This window comes from Artemia franciscana, chromosome 9 (assembly GCF_032884065.1).
Source record: "Artemia franciscana chromosome 9, ASM3288406v1, whole genome shotgun sequence".
Classification (NCBI taxonomy): Eukaryota; Metazoa; Arthropoda; class Branchiopoda; order Anostraca; family Artemiidae; genus Artemia; species Artemia franciscana.
This window is the reverse complement of record NC_088871.1, coordinates 8146014-8166517: the sequence shown is the minus strand read 5'-3', so window position 1 is coordinate 8166517 and position 20504 is coordinate 8146014. Positions and strand designations below refer to the sequence as shown.

At 38.0% G+C, this 20504-nt stretch overlaps 1 protein-coding gene across 1 annotated transcript; it reads left to right on the top strand.

The window, feature by feature from the left end:
- Window positions 1-18060: 18060 nt before the first annotated feature.
- Window positions 18061-18879, top strand: LOC136031560 (uncharacterized). The gene has a single exon (XM_065711228.1). It carries the CDS (start codon window positions 18061-18063, stop codon window positions 18877-18879), a length of 819 nt encoding a protein of 272 aa, XP_065567300.1.
- The last annotated feature ends 1625 nt before the right edge of the window (window positions 18880-20504 follow it).

Here is a 20504-nt window from a genome sequence, read left to right as displayed (position 1 = left end):
AATTGTATTTACATGGAGGAAATGTTTTTTCCCTGGAATTTGATTGGTATTTATTTATATTTGATATAATAGAAAAAAGGCTGTTCAGGAGTATATCTGATTTTCGGTAAAGAGCAAATGAAGCTCTAGTCTATAAGGAAGGTTTGAAGGGTAGTAGTCCATTTTCAATTGTGGTAATTTCTACTTGTTTTGTTGTTTTCAATATTCATTTTAATTCTTGTTCGTCTTAGGTTTGATTGCTTTATTCAGAGCGTTATTCTAGATTTGAAGATTACTCTAGATTATTCTAGAATTCTTTCTAGATTTGAATTTTTGTGTTAGTATTTGTTCTCGTTTTAGCGATTGTTATTGATTTTTTACTTTTTGTTATTTTTTGATAATCTAATAAGCAATATGACTGATAAATCGTAGGTTTTATGAAAGGGTAGTTGTCAATTCGATTGTGATAGGGCGGATGTAGATTAAGAATTGCGGTTGGAATTATTATTATATACTTTAATGTAAGGTATTAAAAATGCCTATTTAGGAAAGATAAAAGCAGCTAAATAAACTTTTGGGGTGAATTATGAATGAACAGTCCGAATGCGGTATTTTTTGTTCCCTGTATTCGCCTCAAAACTATTTTATATTTGGATCTCTAACGTCTGTTAAGGTTGGTGCACACGCAACAACATACCAGACACTAACTCAACTTTTTATGAGCATTTATTTCCACGGATTCTACAAAAGATATTTTGTCTATAAAGTACAGCATTAAATATCGTCAAACAGTTTACATGTTAAAAGGTGTATTTCCAATTCACCTGCATGCGGTTAACCACCACACAACTATCAGATACGAGTGAACATTCATGTATTCACGTAAGCATGTTTACGATCAAACAGTTCGTGGTAACGAACTGTAGTAAGGAGCGACCCGGCTCAATAGTAAACGAAACTCTAAAAAACGGAATTTCGATGCTAAAAGATATATCAAAAGAATCGGATTTTTATGCTGATTTCAAATATATAAGTTTCATCAAGTTTAGTTATTGTCATCAAAAGTTACGAGCCTGAGAAAATTTGCCTTATTTTGGAAAATAGGGGGTAACACCCCCTAAAAGTCATAGGATCTTAACGAAAATTACACCATCGCATTCAGCGTGTCAGAGAACCCTATAGAAAAAATTTCAAGGTCCAATCTACAAAAATGTGGAATTTCGTATTTTTTGCCAGAAGACAAATCACGGGTGCGTGTTTATTTGTTTTTTGTTTTTTTTTTTTTTTTTTTTTCCCAGGGGTCATCGTATCGACCAAGCGGTCCTAGAGTGTTGCAAGAGGTCTCATTCTAACGGAAATGAAAAGTTCTAGTGCCCTTTTTAAGTGACCAAAAAAATTGGAGGGCACCTAGGCCCCCTCCCACGCTCATTTTTTTCCCAAAGTCAACGGATCAAAATTTTGAGATAGCCATTTTGTTCCGCATAGTCGAAAACCATAATAACTATGTCTTTGTGGATGACTTACCCCCACAGTCCCTGGGGGAGGGGCTGCAAGTTACAAACTTTGACCAATGTTTACATACAGTAATGGTTACTGGGAAGTGTACCGACGTTATCAGGGGGATTTTTTTGGTTTGGGTGTGGGGTTCAGGGGAGGGGGCTATATGGGAGGATCTTTCCTTGGAAGAATATTTCATGGGGGAAGAGAAATTCAATGAAAAGGGCGGAGGACTTTATAGCATTACTATAAAAAAAAACAATGAAAATATAAACATGAAAAAGTTTTTTCAATTGAAAGTAAGGAGAAGCACTAAAACTTAAAAAGGAACAGAGATTATTAAGCATATGAGGGGTTCTAAAAATACTTTAGCATAAAGAGCGAGATATTTAGGAGGAGATAAACATTTCACTCTTTATGCTAAAATTTTTTTAAATAATTTCAACTATTTATTCTACGGCCTTTCTGATTCAGGGGTCATTCTTAAAGAATTGGGATAAAACAAGATTTAGTGTGAAGAGCGAGGTATTAACGAGGGGACCAACCCCCTCATATATATAATCAAAAATATAAGAATATAAAAGTTTGTTACGTAAGTTAATTCTTAAGTTACGTATTTTTTTTTACTAATAAAAACGTTCGTTAAAAATAAAAGATCTAGTTGCCTTTTTAAGTAACCGAAAAATTGGAGGGCAACAAGACCTCCTTCCCCACCCCTTATTTCTCAAAATCGTCTGATCAAAACTAAGAGAAAGCCATTTAGCCAAAAAAAGAATTAATATGCAAATTTCATTTTAATAATTTATGTACGGGGAGCCAAAATCAGTCATGCATTAATTAAAAAACTTTCAGAAATTAAATAAAAAAAACAAGTTTTTTTAAATGAAAGTAAGGAGCGACATTAAAACTTAAAACGAACAGAAATTACTCCGTATATGAAAGGGGCTTTTCCTCCTCGACACCCCGCTCCTTGCGCTAAAGTTTGATTCTTTCTCGCAACTCTACTTTTTAAAATAATAAAAAACTTTAGCGTAAGAAGCGGGGTGTCGAGGAGGAAAAGCCCCTTTCATATACGGAGTAATTTCTGTTCGTTTTAAGTTTTAATGTCGCTCCTTACTTTCATTTAAAAAAACTTGTTTTTTTATTTAATATTGATAAGGGTCTATCAACCGACGAAGAAGATGAAAAAAGAAGAAAAAACATGCATTTGCTTAAATCCAAGACAAAAGGTATAGATATCCAGCAAAACCCTTTTGGTAACGATAAATTAGTGCCTGTCTTCATTTTCTTAAAAAGGCATTTTCATTAATAATACTTTTTAACACTAAGATTATTTGGAAAATGTGATCTTAAAAAAGCAGTTTAAGAGAACTAAATATATTTTACGAAATATTAAAAAGATTTTGGTAGTTACTTATCAGTTTTAATCCTATGATCTTTAGATAAATGCTGATTAATAACCATGATTTGATTGTTTGAATAAATCAATCGTTTGATGAAGATGGCATAACTGTCTTCCGGCATACACCACTATCATCACAAATAGGCTCAATGCACGCCTGATACCTAATTCCAAATTCCAACTTTATGCAATATAAGCATTTCGTTTGAGGCCATATCCAGGATTTTTGTTCTGGGAGGGCGTGGGGTTTAAAAAAAACAGAAAATTGCATCAAAAATTTGTTTAGATGTATTGTTATTACGTTTCTATGAGTAACTCCTGTGGGGGGATCAGAACTCCTGACCCGTTCCCCCAAGATACGTGCTTGAGTTCGTGGTAAGGAGTTGTAAGTAGAAAGTGGTTTGTACTTTAGTAAGGGATTAAATAAAAAAAAAACTAATTTTTTTAGCTGAAAGTAAGGAGCGACATTAAAACTTAAAACGAACAGAAATTACTCCGTATATGAAATGGGTTGTTCCCTCCGCAATCCCTCGCTCTTTACGCTAAAGCTTTAAATTGTTTTAAAAAGTAGAATTGTGGCAAAGAGTCAAACTTTAGCGTAAAGAGCGAGGGATTGCGGAGGGGACAACTCATTTCATATACGGAGTAATTTCTGTTCGTTTTAAGTTTTAATGTCGCTCCTTACTTTCAGCTAAAAAAATTAGTTTTTTTTTATTTAATTTCTGAACGTTTTTGAATTAATGCATGAATGGTTTTGGCTCTCCGCACATAAATTATTAAAATGAAATTTGTATATTAATTCTTTTTTTGGCTAAATGGCTTTCTATTAGTTTTGATCAGACGATTTTGAGAAATAAGGGGTGGAGAAGGAGGCCTAGTGGCCCTCCAATTTTTTGGTTACTTAAAAAGGCAACTAGAACTTTTAATTTTTAACGAACGTTTTTATTAGTAAATAATATACGTAACTTAAGAATTAACTTACGTAACAAACTTTCATAACCTTATATTTTTATTATGTATACGAGGGGATTTGTACCCTCGTTAATACCTCGCTCTTTACACTAAATCGTAAGTTTTGTCCCAATTCTTTAAGAATGACCCCTGAATCAGAAAGGCCGCAGAATAAATAGTTGAAATTACTAAAAAATACTTTAGCATAAAGAGTAAGGTATTTATCTCCTCCTAAATACCTCGCTCTTTATGCTAAAGTATTTTTAGAACCCTCCATATGCGTAATAATCTCTGTTCGTTTTAAGTTTCAATGCTACTTCTTCCTCTCATTTGAAAAAACGTTTTCATGTTTATTTTTCATTGTTTTCTTATAGTAATGCTAGAGAATCCTGCGCCCTTGTCATTGAATTTTTCTTCCCCATGACAGATTCCTCCAAGGAAAGATCCTCCAACATAGCCCCCTCTCCTCAGCCCCACCCCCAAACAAAATAAAATCCCCCTGAAAACGTCTGTACACTTCCCAATAACCATTACTATATGTAAACAATGGTCAAAGTTTGTAACTTGCAGCCCCTCCCCCAGGGATTGCGGGGGAGTAAATCATCCCCAAAGACATAGTTATTATGGTTTTCGACTATGCTGAACATAATGGCTATCTCAAAATTTTGATCCGTTGACTTTGGGAAAAAAATGAGCGTGGGAGGGGGCCTAGATGCCCTCTAATTTTTTTGGTCACTTAAAAAGGGCACTAGAACTTTTCATTTCCGTTAGAATGAGCCATCTTGCGACATTCTAGGACCACTTGGTCAATACGATGACCCCTGGGAAAAAAAAAAAAAAAAAAAAAAAAAAAAAAAAAAAATAAACACGCACCCGTGATTTGTCTTCTGGCAAAAAATACAAAATTCCACATTTTTTTAGATAGGAGCTTGAAACTTCTACAGTATGGTTCTCTGATACGCTGAATCTGATGGTGTCATTTTCGTTAAGATCCTACGACTTTTAGGGGGTGTTTGCCCCTATTTTCCTAAATAAGGCAAATTTTCTCAGGCTCGTAACTTTTGATGGGTAAGACTAAACTCGATGAAACTTATATATTTAAAATCAACATTAAAATGCGATTCTTTTGATGTAGCTATTGATATCAAAATTCAATTTTTTAGAGTTTTGGTTACTATTGAGCCGGGTCGCTCCTTACTACAGTTCGTTACCACGAACTGTTTGAAACTCTAAAAAAAGAGCATCCGGACCGGAGCAAAGTGGTATATTTTACTATTTCTTGATGTACAAGGAGAATTTTAGCCAGAAGAGGGCTAAAATGCCCTATAAGCAAAATTTTGAAGAAACCCGATGAATTAGCATTGTCAAAAACTATGTTTACAGCTTTTTCCAAATTTACATGCAGTCAATACAAATTAAATTGTCAATATAAAAATTATTTCAAAGTTTTATTTAACTGACTTTATTCATTTTGGGCTTCATAAAACTAAGTACAGCGGCATGTAATTTCACATATAAAAATGCGAGTTTCGCATACTAAAAATCATTAGTTGTCAGAAGGAACGCTCAGCAAGATGGAAGTATCACTTTCAGTTCCTCCTAAACCCATATCCTTCATCTGCTCATGATGCCTTCCTACCTTCCGTCTCTAAAGAGCTTTACGATATCAAGCTGGATACACCAACCAGATCCGAAATACTAAAAGCGATCAAGACCTTAAAAAACCACAAAGCCCCAGGTGAAGACGGCCTCCCCTAGGAACTATACAAACAATGCCCTGAGGTCACTGCTGGACAGTTCATTGGCATTCTCGAAGAAGTGTGGAGGAACAACACTTTTCCAAAAGATTGGAAAACATCAGTCATCCTCCCATTCTATAAGAAAGGAGACTAAACCGAATGCAAAAATTACCGCGGAATAAGTCTCATAGACATTGCAGTCAAAATATTCGGGATCATACTCTTGAGCCACTTCAAAGAGGCAAAGGAGGAAAGAACTCGAGGAAATCAAGCCGGCTTTCGACCAGGTATAGGCTGTACTGATAATATCCTCGTCTTTCGCCTCATTATCCAGCAGTTTGAAAGGTACAACCTACCGCTGATTTTGATGTTCCTGGACTTCATTGCCGCCTTCGACTCTGTCACTCGCCAGAAACTTTAGAAGATCCTAGAGAATGACGGAATGCCGCTGAAGTTTGTTGAACTGATGAACGTATACTATGACGCGTCAGTGAGCCGAGTTAGAGTCTATGGTGAAGAAACCGAAGAATTTCTCGTTGACTTCGGAGTAAAACAAGGGTATGTCTGACGCGTCATAATTATGACGCGTATATATATACGCGTCGTATAAAATATATACGACGTATAAAATAAGTTCTATCTTATTTTCAAGATAGAACTTGAAAATACTTTATCGTCTTATCCAGGAGCGCAGATTGGACAGAATCTCTCACTCACTGACCTCGATTATGCGGATGATGTTGGCCTCCTTTCAGACCCCGTAGAAGCCCAAAACATGCTTGACAGCGTTATGGCCTGGGCAGACCTGATCGGCTTGAAAGTCAGCACAGAGAAAAGGAAATTCATGGCTGTTAACCACGACACAGGAACATTCTCACTAACTGTCAACCAAGTTCAGCTGGAAAAAGTCAACCGTTTCACATGCCTAGGCTCCCAGATTTGTACTGGCGGATCTTCAGACACTGATATCCAACAGAGAATACAGAAAGCGCAGACTTTGCCTCCATTCGGAAACCCTTGTGGAATCGCCGCGAAGTCAGTGTCCAAACGAAAGATCGAATCTACATGGCACTAGTCCGCACTGTTCTCCTTTACGGATTCGAAATATGGTTGTTAAAACTACAGCGTGAGAATACACTGAAGGTGTTTGAGCATACTTGTCTGTGAAGAATTCTCAGAGTACAGCTACGTGACCGTATCTCCAACGCGACTATACGTCGAATGTGCAACATTCAGAAAGATGTTGTGCTCACTATTAAAGAACGCCGTTTGAAATGGCTGGGCCATGTATTACGGAAACCGCCAGAGTACCTGCCTCGCCAAATACTTCTAGTTGGGTCTATTAGCTACTGGAAGAAACGCCAAGTAGGACAGAGGAAGAACTGATGGAACCTGGCAAAGTCAGACCATGAACCAATCGGGGGTTTCAGAAAATTCGGTCACAGATGGTCAACACAGTGGATCGCTTTTGCAGAGCAGCTGGCAGAAGATCGAACAACATGGTCCAAGAAGGTCTCGAGGTGGAAATGCCTGATTCCCGCCACAAGTACATGCAACATTTGGAGGGAGAACGCATTGTAATGCCTCAAAATTTACGTTGACTCCAAAACTTCTAGATTTCAATGACATTTAAATACCAAATAAAAGAAGATAAGGAGGACAATTTCCTCCTGATTATCCCTTCATTCGGAGGAATATCTTTGAACAGGTTTCTGCAGTATACCAGCTCCCCATGAACTGCATAAGTGGATAATTTGTGACATAAATATGACATTCAAAAGCTGTATAGATAGTGAAGGGGAGAGGAAGGCATCCTACATAAAGGATTGGTTGAAAAAACCTCTTCAAAAATTTTCAAAAGGATAAGCCTAAGGTTGTTTTTGAGAATTTCAGATCCCCCTTTCTGAGTAATATTTTAAGGGGCATAGATCCCAGGGATGATTATCATTTAAGGCTGATCGATAAAGAACGTATCCATATTTTTTTTTTTGGGGGGGGGGGAGGGGACAGAAAACTATAAGAAATGCATCAAAAATTTTTTTATATTCAGTTTTGTTACTTTTTACGAGTCGGATAAACATTTCGAGGGAGGTCAAACCCCTTAACCTCCCCTTCTGGACACAGTCTTGTGATTGATAAATTTCTGTAAGGATAGTAAATTTTATTTAAATGTTCAGATTTAGGTTGGGAGACGAAGTTGCAGACACCTTAAGAGAACACTATATCCGACAGATCGTAGAAGCGAAATGTAATTAAGTAGTTCCCCTCGTGAATAGAAATCAACAGTCTGAAAAGGTAACTTTCGAACGCAGTGTACACCAGTAGAATTTACTATTTATACTGATTTTGTACATGCAAAATTAATTAACTCTAAATTTGCTCATAGAAAGCTAGTAACATAGGAAAATTTGCATAATTTTAGAAATATGGGCTAAGAAGCTTAAAAATGGGTGTGATCTTCATGACAATTTTACAATGAAATCCAACATGTATAAGAACCCTAAATCGTAGCTTATGTAAAATCGTAGTTTAAATCTACCTAGCTATTAAATAAAAAAGCAAGTATTTTCAACTGAAAGTAAGGAGCATCATTAAAACTTGAAACAAACAGAAATTATTACGCATTAGAGAGGGGTTGCACCCTCCTCAACACCTTGCTCTTCACGCTAAAGTGCTTCAGTACTTTTAGAAAAGCTTTTTATTGCTCAAATTAAACGAGCCTTGAGTTTTACAAATCGTTCTTAAAGAATTATGACACAATTTGGACCTTAGCGTGAGGATCAAGGTATTGAGGAGGGGCGACCCCATCATTTACGTAATAATTTCTGTTTGTTCTAAGTTTTAATGTTGCTTTTTACTTTAGTTGATTTTTTTTTATTTCGTATCAGATCATTTTTCAAGCAATGCCTGAAAATCCGGCTCCATCCCCTCGGTAAAACTCCTTCTTGTGGAAATGTCCTCTATGCAATTCAATCCCAGTGATAATTTACCCAGGATAATTATCCTTAACATCTCCACGCGTAAATTGAATCGGTAAAGCGAAAGCAAGACATATAAAAGAAATTTCGAATAGGAATTCTGGCAAAATTCCCAAAGTGTAAAATTTCCCTCAAAGCTTCACCCGTTGGAAACTGCCCTCCCGATGGAAAATTCTCCTCGTGAAAAATTCCCCTCGGCAGGATTCTCTCTCCCCCACCCGAAAATGTATGCATTCTTTCTAATAACAAATACTACACGTAAATAGTAGGCAAATTTTATACCTTAAAGACCTTTCCCCAGTTGATGTGGGGGCCATGTTATCCCCTAAGGTATAGTTATTTGGCTTTTCAACTATGTTGAACAAAATTGCTATCTCAATATTTTGTTTGGACGATTTTAGAAAAAAAAGGCATGAGAGAAATTTTTTTCCCCCTTGATATTGACCACTAGTACTCTTAATTTTCGTTTGAATGGGTCCTCTCTTGATGCTCTAGGACCACTGGATCGACAAAGTCAGTTTTGGGGAAAAAATAAACATGTATCATTGATCTTTCTTCTGGCAAAAATATAATAATAATACAAAATTCCACATATTTTTCAGATAGGAGGTTGAAACCTCTATAGTGGAGTTCTCTGATATGCTGAATCTGACTTGCTTGTTTCAATTGAATTTTATATATCTATTGGCATCAAAACTCTGTTTTTTAGAGTTTCGGTTACTATTGAGCTGCTTCGCTCTTTACAAACAGTTCGTTACCACGAACTGTTAGAAAGTTCAATCTACTACCTCAGATTATAGTTGTTACCTAATTTTTTAGCTTATCTTAAAAGCTACAAAATGTCTTGTCTAAGAAAATGATTGTCGGGTGTATGCATTCTTTTTCCAGGAGAAATCATGTCTAAGCATTAATAGCACATTTTCGAAAAAGAAAAAAAATTGAGCAAAATCTTACAGAATCTGGTGTCAATTGTAACTAGCAAAAAAGATCACACCTTATTAGACTACCAAGTTCTGGCAGTTTTTCTTAAAAAATAACAGTTTTGGGCTAAGAGTTCCTGCAATGTTGTCTAGTAAGGATCTGAAAACTATTAAAGAGGCATTTATGTCTTATTGGCCATGCTGACGTACAGTGCAGCACTCGCCCATTAACTAAGCCATTAGACTGGAGGCGAGCGGATTTGGAGCCATTAGAGTAGAGGTGAGCGGATTTAATTGATTTCTAATTAATTCTATTATGAGTATAGGAGGAGTATCTAACCAAAGAACTGCATTTCAACCAAATTTTCAATATTTCCATTCGATATACTTCAGATCAATTGGTTCTAAATTCAGATGGATATGAATTTCACCTCACGTCTCCCTTCGTTCGGAAAACTATATATCCATGTGAAATCGAGCAAAAGTCAAGTGCGGGACCAGGGCGATTTTCGTCGAATTGGGTTTGACCTGGGTCAAAGGAAAGATGGTCAGGGTCAACTCTATGGGGGGAGTTGATGAGTGAAGCATTGGGTATATTGGGGGAGATAGAAGCAGCTGTGTGGAGCTGTTGTCACATCAGGTTACTTAGTGCTGCAGTAAGTTGCAAGTAGCAGTAGTAATAGCACTTGGAACAGGACTTCAAGTTCGCTAGTCATCTGACAGAAATAAAACAGCCTTTTTTTCATTTTTGGGATTTATAAAAGATTCTCCTTGGAATTTCTGCAATGGAATCACCATTTTTGATATAGGTCGAGCATAAAAATTTTTCCACAAAGAAAAAAAAGGTTTCCACAAAGAAATTTTCAAAGAAAATTAAAGAGTTACAGTAACAAAAGACGAGGAGTAATAAAGTCCAATAACAGTCCAAAATGAAAATGAACAGAAATTACCATCAATGATTAGACGGGACTCTAACCGAACAGAAACTAAATGAAGAATTGAGTAAAATCATAAAAAAACATAAATTACCATAAACAGGAGTGGGGTTAACGCCCAAGCCTTCTAAAGGCACAATCTTTATTTGTGCTTTGCTGAAAGCCGTTTTTATTTCAAGGAATGAGTTATTTAAACTTCAAGACGTAAAACAAGAAATGAATCGCAATAGTAACCAAGACTATTGAGAAAAAACTTATGAAAGTAGATTGACTCTTTGTGGTATGTGGTAGGCCAGCGGATAACTGAATTAAAAAGTAATAATTGATAAATAAAAATATTATAAAGAATAATAATATTAAATCCAGTCTCCATCACTCTTCAATAATCCACTCCCCCTTCAGCTCTTTGTGGTAATTTGTCTTCGTTTTTAATTTGAATTGGTTGTTCATTTTGATTTCTGTTCGTTTTGATCTCAGTTATTCATTAATCGTACATTTTAGTTTCAATTTATTATTTGAATTTGATTCTGCTCGTCTTTGGTTTAATGTACCCCTTTAGTTTTCTTTGAAAAATTTATCGTTTTTTGAAAAGGTTTGTTTTAATTCATTTCTGTTTATTTCTAATTGACACCGTTTTTTATTGGTTAATGAAAAAATGTTTGTAAAGTTTTTTTTCAGTGTTTCTCCTTAAGTATTAATATTTTGAGACCTCAATAGAAATATTTTTTTTATCAATTAAGTATCAAAAAATTTTTATTAATACTTTTATTAAAGGATGGAGGTGAAACATTAGTCAAATAATTGGATTGAAAATCAGCATAGTTTTGAGTCTTAGATAGAGCATAAGCCATACCTACCCCTACCCTGATACGACCTTAAATAGCCTAACGACTAATAAAGATGCATATTTTGTTTGACCTAACGACTAATATGACCAATGACCTAACGACTATTGACCTATACGACCTTAAATAGTCTAACGACTAATAAAGATGCATATTTTGTTTGAAAGAATACTAATGGGTTGTACTTTATTTAAACTACTTATCTGTTTGGATAACTGTAATTTGAGCAGATTCATTAATAATATTTGCGTTTTGTTGCTAAGAAAAAACGAAAAATTAAGAAGGCCATCAAGGGTCTGTGCAAGAATCCGTGCAAGAATCCGTATTTGTTTCTGTTAGAGATTTCTTTGGCTGAGTTTATGACCTGAAATCTTAAGAAGATCAGCCTTAAAAAGGAATATTTTAAACTAAGAATAATTAAATCTATATTTTTTCAGAAACATCCTGTCTTTTATATATTCTTTTTGGTCCCCTCAAGTCAATATTTGAAATGTACTTGAGCCTCTGGCCGAGAATTTCCTCATAGTTTCCCTGAAATATATGTAAGTACGCCCTTTTGGCAACCTAGGTAAGCATAGTGTATTTTGATTGAGCTCAACATTTCCATTGAAATTCACTGGAACTTTCAGTTTAATAGCTTTAACCGTTACTGACGATAATCTAGATACGATCTCTTGACAACCTAAATGTAATTAGTGCCTTGTGATCTATTTCAGCACGCCCTGAAAATTTCAACATAATACTCTTAGCTGTTCCTGAGATATTTCAGATACGCCCATTGAAATCATGTATGTGCGTAGTGGCTTTTGATTTAACTCAACATCCCCAAACTTGTCCCTGTTGTGAAGGTTTCAACATGATAACCTTAGTCGTTTGTGAGAGATTTTAGATATGCTCTTTTGACAATATTAATGCAAATAACGTCTTTTTATTTAGTTCAACGTCTGCCCCGACATTCAATGAAAGTTCTAACTTAATACCGTGTATGGACGTCCATTAGATGGTGTTGATATGACCTTTTCACTAACTGGATACTCAAAGTACCTTTAACTTACTTCGAAATCACCCTCAACATTCCCCAAAAACTATAGCTTAATATTTTTAGCTGTTCTTGATATATTGCAGATATGCGCTTTTGACAACCTAGATGTCAAGAGTGTCTTTAGATTTTGTTCTAAATCCCTCTCAACAGTCCTTAAAAGTTTCTACATAATTTCCTTAGCAGTTAGTAGTGACTGGTCAATCGATTTGAAAGCAGCCATAGGTGTATAAAATCTAAGCCACTAACCCCTCAAGATGTTATTACGTAAAACAGGGTCATGGGCAATACTATAGTACACCTGTAACGCTAAAGTACACCTGTATGTTACGTAAGTGTATAATACACCTGTTTTGTTACGTAACAGTGAACAATTCTAATGGGGCACTAGCAACCAATTCTAACATGGACCCTAGCAGGCGATTCAGTCGATTCAGCCGGGGCCCTAGCAAGCAATTGTGCCGGGGTACTAGCGACCAGTTCTAACAGGGGCCCTAGGATGCTATTCAATCGAGGCCCTAGTAAGCAATTCCAACGGAGCCCTAGCATCCAATTTCAACAGGAGGCCCCTAGCATCCAATTCCAATGGGGGCCCCTAGCGACCATTTTCAGCAGGACCCCTAACATCCCATTCCAACGGTGACCCTAGCATCCAATTCCAACCGGAGTTTTATCATCCAATTCCACCGAGGCCCTATCAGTCAAGTGGGCAACCCCCACTTGTAACTGAGGATGACGCATTCTCGCGTGACTTGTTAGAAGTGAGGGGCCCACCAGTCAAGTGTGGAGTCCCCAGTTGTAACTGAGGATAACACAATCTTGCACGATCTATTTCTTCAGGGACCCGTGGGGAATCCCTGGCTGTAACTGAGGAGGGCACACACGTGGGTTGTTACGTAATGACGATGAAAACGTAGATGTGTAAAAGTATACCAGTAAAGCATACTCAGTTCTATTTCGTGACTGAGCCTCTATTCGCATGCCTCTGTGTCTGTCTGTGTTATTTGTTGTGTCTGTCTCTGTGTGTTTGTGTTTCTTAATTTGTGTTTTGTGTGTTTTTTGTCTCACTCCCACCGTGCCTGTGTGACTGAGCATCAGTTTGCATGTCTCTGTATCTGTGTTTGTGTTTTGTTTGTATCACTCTGTTTATTTTTGGGCCCGTGTTTCTGTTTTGTATGTGTTTTTTTTGTCTCTCCTTCCCCGTCCTTGTGTAACTGAGCGTCAATTAGCATGTTTCTGTGTCTGTCTTTGTGTTTTTGTGCGTTTAAATATGTGTTTGTGCACTTGTGTGTCTGACATTGTCATTTGAGAGTGTAATTTATCTCTCCCCTACCGTGTCTGTGTGACTGAGCAGTATTTTGCATGTCTCTGTGTCTTTGTTTTTTTTTGTGTGTGTGTCTGACTCTGTGTGTTTGTGCGTATAACTTTGTGTTTTTTTAATTTTTTCTTTCTCTTACCGTGCTTGTGTGACTGAGTGCCTCTTTCAATGTCTCTGTGTCAGTCTTTGTGTTTTTGTGTTTCTGACTCCTGTGTTTTGTGTATTTGTGACTCTTATTCTTGCTTTTAGTGTGTGTTTCTTTTCTCTTTCCTACCGTGCCTATGTGACTGATTGTCTGATTGCATGTCTCCGTTTCTGTCTTTGTGCTCTTGTTTATCTGAATTTGTATTTTAATGGTTTTTTTTTTCCTTGGCCATGCTTGTGTGACTGAGCGTCTGTTTGTATTTCTCTGTGTCTGTTTTTGTGTTTTTGTGTATCTGACTTTGTGTGTTTCTTTGTCTGAATTTGTGTTTTTTGTGTGTTTTTTGTCTCTCTTCCACCGTTCCTGCGTGACTGATTGTCTGTTTGCATGTCTTTGTGTCTGTTTTTGTGTTTTGTGTGTGTATAGATGTGTGTTTGTGCGTCTAAATATGTGTTTTTATGTGTGTTTTTTGTCTCTCTTCCACTGTGCTTGTGTGGCTGAGCTTCTGTTTGCATTTCTCTGTGTCTGTCTTTGTGTTTTTGTATGTCTGACATTGTGTTTGTTTGTCTGGCTTTGTGGTTTTTGTGTGTGTTTTTTGTCTCTCTCCCACCGTGCCTGTGTGACTGAGTGTCTTTTCCATGTCTCTGTGTCTGTCTTAGTGTTTTTGTGTGTCTGAATTTGTGTTTTTGTGTGTTTATGTGTCTAGCTTTGTGTTTACATATTTTTCGTCTCTCTCCCACCCTGTCTGTGTGACTGATTGTCTGTTTGCATTTTTCTGTGTCTCTCTTTTTCTGCGTCTGACTTAACTTTTTAATGGTTTTTTGTCACTTTCCCATTATGTGTGATTGAGCGTCTCTTGGGATGTCTCTGTGTCTGTCTTTGTGTGTCTGTTTCTCTGTGTTCTTTGTTTGTCTGACTTTGTGTTTATTGTGTGTGTTTTTTTTTCTCTTACACCGTTCCTCTGTGATGAGCGTCTGTTTGTATGTCTCTGTGTCTGTCCTTGTGTTTTTGTATCTGACTGTGTTGGTCGTGTGTCTGAATTTCTGTTTTTGTGTGTGTTCTATGGCTCTCTCTGGCCGTGATTTTGCGACTGAGCGTCTACTTGCATGCCTCTTTGTCTGTCTTTGTGTTTTTTTTGTCTGACTCTGTGTGTTTGTTTTTTGACTGTGTTTTTGAGTGTCTTTTTGTCTCTTCCACCGTTTCTGTGTTATTTAGTGTCTGTTTGCAAGTCTTTGTGAGTGTCTGTGAGTGTCTTTGTGTTTGTGTGTGTCTGACTCTGTATGTTTGTGTGTGTATATCTGACTTTGTGATTTTGTGCTTGTTTCATGTCTCTCTCTTACCATGCCTGTGTGGTTGAGTGTCTCTTTGCATGTCTCTGTGTCTGCCTTTGGGTTTTGTGTGTGTTTGATTCGTGTGTTTAGTGCCTGACTCTGGGTTTTTCCTGGGTGTGCTCTGTCTCATTTGCTAGTAAGAAAATATTTTTTGTTCTTGGTTACTCTCCTTATAGTACCAAAAATAATGTTTATTACCCCTATTGAAGCCAAAGTAAAAAAGGGTATACTTTTCCTTCCTTAGTTCGTTTCATCTGCTAGCGAGAAAACGTTTATTGTGCCTGATTTTCCTCCTTGTAGTAAGAATTAATCCTGTTTGACTGAGTGTCTGCTTGCGTATCTGCGAGTGTCTTTGTGTTTTTGTGTGCATGACTCTGTGTGTTTGTGTGTTTGAATTTGTGATTTTGTGTCGGTTTTTATATTTCTCCCACCGTGTCTGTGTGATTGTGCGTCTGTTTGCATGTATATGTGTCTGTCTTTGTGTTTTTTGTGTGTCTGACTCTGTGTGTTTTTGTGCCTGACTTTGTGTTTTTGTATTTGTGTTTTGTCTCATTTGCTAGCGAGAAAACGTTTTTTTTTCGCTGGTTACTCTCCTTATAATAAGAAATTTAGTATTTATGTCCCATATTGAAATGAAAGCAAACACGGGTTTACTTTTCCTTCGTTAGTTGCCCTCCTCCTATTAAGAATTAAAAAAATTATTACCCCTCTTGAACCGAATGCTAAAAGTGTCTTTTTTTTCTTTGTTTGCGTGTTTTATTTGCTAGTGAAAAAATGTATGTGAAGTTGATATTTTTTTCTTGTTATTACTGTTGTAAGTAATGAGGCTTTTGCTGCATATAGTGTTATAGTTAAGGCCCGTTAACAATGTGATTTCGCTAGCATCAAGATCTAAGTTGATACAATATAACAGGCAAGTGCTCTCTATGGATCAAAAATTAATAGCATTGGAACGCTTCCGCGCTCTCGTGTTTGAAAGGGTTGGAAACATGCAGCCCATTTAATTGTTCTATAAGGCGGGCAGGGAATTTTCCGTGCATGGAATAGGTTATTACGTAGAAGACATTCCCTGAATCAAAATAACATCAAATGCTTTTTGGTCAAGCTGGTCAAGCCACATGTTCGCCATCATTACATAAGTGTCAGGTGTGCCGGCATTACGTAACATACCAGTTGTGCACTGCCAACACGTAACACCCATGTTTGCACCGTACACCCACAGTTCCATTTAGGGGAAATTTCTTTCGAATCCTAAAGTGGACAAAAGCCTTTAGATTATAAAGGCTCCCTAAGGGGAACGAAATACCTTGAAAGAAAATGAAATATCAAAGAAAAAAACGCAATGAAGAAAAATTAAATCTCTTAAAGTATTATGTAACATCCCACATGTTCGCCGTCATTACATAAGTGTCAGGTGTGCCGCCATTACGTAACAAACCAATTGTGCACTGCCAACACGTAACACCCATGTATGCACCGTCATTGTGTAACACCCACGTTTGTGCCATGATCATTTAAAACCGGGATTCCCCATGGGCCCTGAAGAAACAAGTCACGCGAAAATGCGTCATTCTAAATAAATCTAATATGTCACGCAAGATTACGTGATCCTCAATTTAGGTAAACACTCACTATTACGTTACAACTAAAGAAATCTTGAATAAAAATGTCTTAAAAAACGTCTTGCAATGTATTGAAACGTCTTGAAGAAAAATTTCTTAAAAACGTCTTGACATGTCTTGAATATGTCGTGAAGAAAGCAGTCCCTATTAAGTAAATCTTATGTTTGTAATTTGATTTTTCGAGCCTTGAAGGTTTTTCCCTGGACCCTTAGGTCTTTAAACAATCAAAGAAAAAACTATGATGTAATATTTATGTTTGCATCTTGACTAGTGGATTTTAACAAGTCCTACTATGTAACAACCAAAGAAATCCTGGAGTAAACAAACCGTATTATGTAACAATCACTTGCATTTTTAAGTAAACATACCCTATTACGTAACATACAGGTGTACTATACAATTACAGGGGCACTAAAGTATTGCGCAAGGCCCAGGTTCGCGTTATACCGTATTGAGGGATTAGTAGCGCCATCAGTATAACCCCTATGGCTTGCCCAGACCTGGAATAAGGTAACTACTGAAATCGCACTTCCCAGTAATTTCACCGGTATTACACGACTCTAAAGTAAATGAAGGAAGAGAAGAGTCTTAAGGAAGTTAATTATTGAAATTGGCAAACATATTTTCATCTATTTGAAAAATCAACACCTGGTTTGTTAGCTAACACACAAAATAAAATTCCGCCTCAGGGGGTTCCTCGGGGTAAACCATTATGAATTGAGAGAATCGGAGTAATAGTTTAGGTATCTAACTAGTTTGCTTCTCTTGGAATAAAAAATTGAATTATTCAAATTAAACTTGCAATGCTAATTAATTCACTGGAATACAATTATAGGAGGACTCATTACCTCCGTTAAAACTAATCGTGCCGTATAGGGTGGCCCGAACCTCATCGGGTGGGTGGAGCCCACCCCAGTGGTTAGTAAACCTCAGGCTTGGGTTCGGTTGGGCTAGCGACCCTACATCAGAAACAAATGCTACGCAAAGTAACAAATCAGCCTCAGATACGGACTCTATTTTAAGGTCACGACCACAGCCGGTTAACAGACATGCTGACGACGTTAGAAAGACCAACGGATTTAACCTTACTGACCAAAGGGGACTAAGAATAGCCACCTGGAATGTTTTAATCCTGAATGCGGCCGCAGCAAAAGACCTTTATCAAGAGAACTATATAAGAATAAGATAGCTATTACAGGGCTGACCAAGATCCGCCTGATCCCCAATGGTGAAGAATGAATAGGTGATAACCACTCATTGTTCTGGTCTTGTGGTTGCACAAAAAGGAACGGTGTTGTCTTTATGCTCAATGGCCTAGCAAGAAAGTGCATGTTCTTCCACGAAGCGATTTCGGACGGACATATGAAAGAACGTTTCCAACGCAAACATGGCAAAATTACGGTTCTAGCGTGTTATTCTCCGACAAACAATGGCGATGATGACACCAAAACCGAATTTTATGCTGAGCCTTCCAGAACACTAGCAAGTGTATCCCCAGACTACATCTGCGGCCTGCTTGGTGACTTCAAGGGAATAGTAAGAGACAACACAGGCATATGGAGAGGCACCATAGGACACGTAACGCCTCATCTCCTTAATGATAATGCTCTGCCCCCACTTGAGCTCTATAGATATCATGAGCTTGTTGTTGCAAACACGTATTTCCAGCGGAAAACCATCCCCCAATACAAAAAGTACAGTAACGATGGTCACATGAAAAAAAATACTGACTATGTTATCCTCTCAAAGCACTGGAGGTTGTCGCTGAGGAATTGCAGATCGCACAAATCAGTCGAGCATGGAAACGCTGACAACAAACTTCTCTGCATTGAAGTTCAGCTTCGCCTGAAAGCCCAACGGTCAGAAACAAGGCCAACAGTTATTGATGTCTTGAAACTGAAGGAGCTAGACACCAAGCGAAAGTACGCCGTCGAGGTATCGAACCGATTCAAGCTACTTCAAACTCTCACGAACAGTGAAGATGCCTGGAAGTACTTCAAGACTCAAACGCATGAAGCCGTGCAACTAATCCTAGGCAAAAAGAGGCGCCCCAAGAAAGTATGGATTTCAGAAGAAACTTCGAATGTCATAGAACTAAGGCGAAAGGCTAGACAACATGGTGACATGATGTCCTACAGGAAGCTAAATGGCATCCACAACAAGCTCGTACACCTTGACTGAGAGAAGTTAGTCCAAAACAAAGCTGACGAAATCGAGTAAGCGGCAAGAAAGAAACTCATAGGCACTCTGTTCAAGCATATTCGAGGTCTCACTGATAGCAAGGCTTCTACAGTGGGACCCGTCGTTCCAAAAGACGGAACTCTTCCTTCGGATGGATGTTCGTGCCTCGGTCGCTGGAAGGAACATTTCTCCTCGCACCTAGATAGAACTATTCCCCCTGTAGTTGCCGACGAAATACTCTGCCAGTCTCCCAGCCCAGCCATCGAAGTCGGCAATCTTTCCACTGATCCATTGAACACATCAGAAATAAGAAGCGTGGTAAATAGGCTGAAAAACAATAAGGCCTCTGGTGTATGCGGCATAAGTTCAGAGTTGCTAAAATATGCCACCCTAGCCATGATCCTTCTTCTACAGACTCTCTTTTCTGTTGTGTGGGGAACGAAGGTCATTCCAGAAGACTGGTGAGGAGGAATCATCATCCTCCTATGGGAAAGGAAAGACAGATGAAGTGACTGGGCAAATACCGTGGAATAACCCTTCTCTCAGTACCTGGGAAACTCTTTTCAATAGTGCTTCTTGGTCGTTGTCAAAACATTATCCGATGAATCCAAAGACCAGGACCAGAACAAGCAAGTTTTAGGTCAGAGTGATCGAACATAGAGCAAATGTTCACAGACCGTCAAGTAGTCGAGAAAACCAGAGAGTTTCGACAGAAAACATTCATCGCCTTTGTAGACTTCCGAGCTGCCTTCGATTAAGTTGACCGGGACGCCCTGTGGATCATCTTGAAGTCCATCTGCCTGCCAGATAAATACCGCACTCTTGGAAGACCTCCATTATAAAACAGAAAGCTGCGTCCAAGTAAACAGCCGACGAAGATCGTTCTTCCGAATTTATACAGCGGTTCGGCAAGGTTGTGTCGTTGCACCTGAACTGTTCAACGTCATCATAGACCGTGTCATACCAAGGACAACCTCAAGGCTTAGATTTGGACTTAAATTTGGCGATCTTATTCTCTCGGACGCTGACTTTTTCCGACGACCTGACGCTCATGGCAGAATCCATTGACCAACTGGTGGAAGCACTTCACATCCTACATGAGAAAACTGTGAAAGTAGGACTACAGGTCAACTGGGACAAATTTAATACTATTGTCATTGATCCATCCTCTAGTATCACCAATCCTCCTGTGGCTCTGGATAAAAAAAATACTGTCGACGTGGTCCAGCAGTTCACGTACTTGGGCTCTGTCATTGCTTCCAACACCTCCCTTCTCCCTAAACGACAAGAATAGCCAAGACAGCTGCTGCTATGGGGAGGTTAAATCTTCACCTATGGCGAAAGCCAAGTATTAGTCTGAACACGAAGCTGCGAATCTTCAACGCCCTGGCTGGGTCTGTAATTCTCTGTGGGACAAAAACCTAGCCGACCACAATTAAAGCTCTCGAGACCATAGACGTATTCAAGACGAAAAGCCTTAGGAGGATAGAAGGCCTGAGAAAATTCGACTTCATCAGCAATGAGAAATTACTACAAACAACGCAGCAGCCATGGTTTTCCATCCAAATCGTGGAGCGCTCTCTACGATGGTATGGTCATCTCCTTAGAATGCCATCACACCTACC

Coding starts and splice junctions, on each gene's coding strand:
- LOC136031560 (XM_065711228.1), top strand. CDS start 18,061: ATGAAAGAACGTTTCCAACGCAAACATGGCAAAATTACGGTTCTAGCG.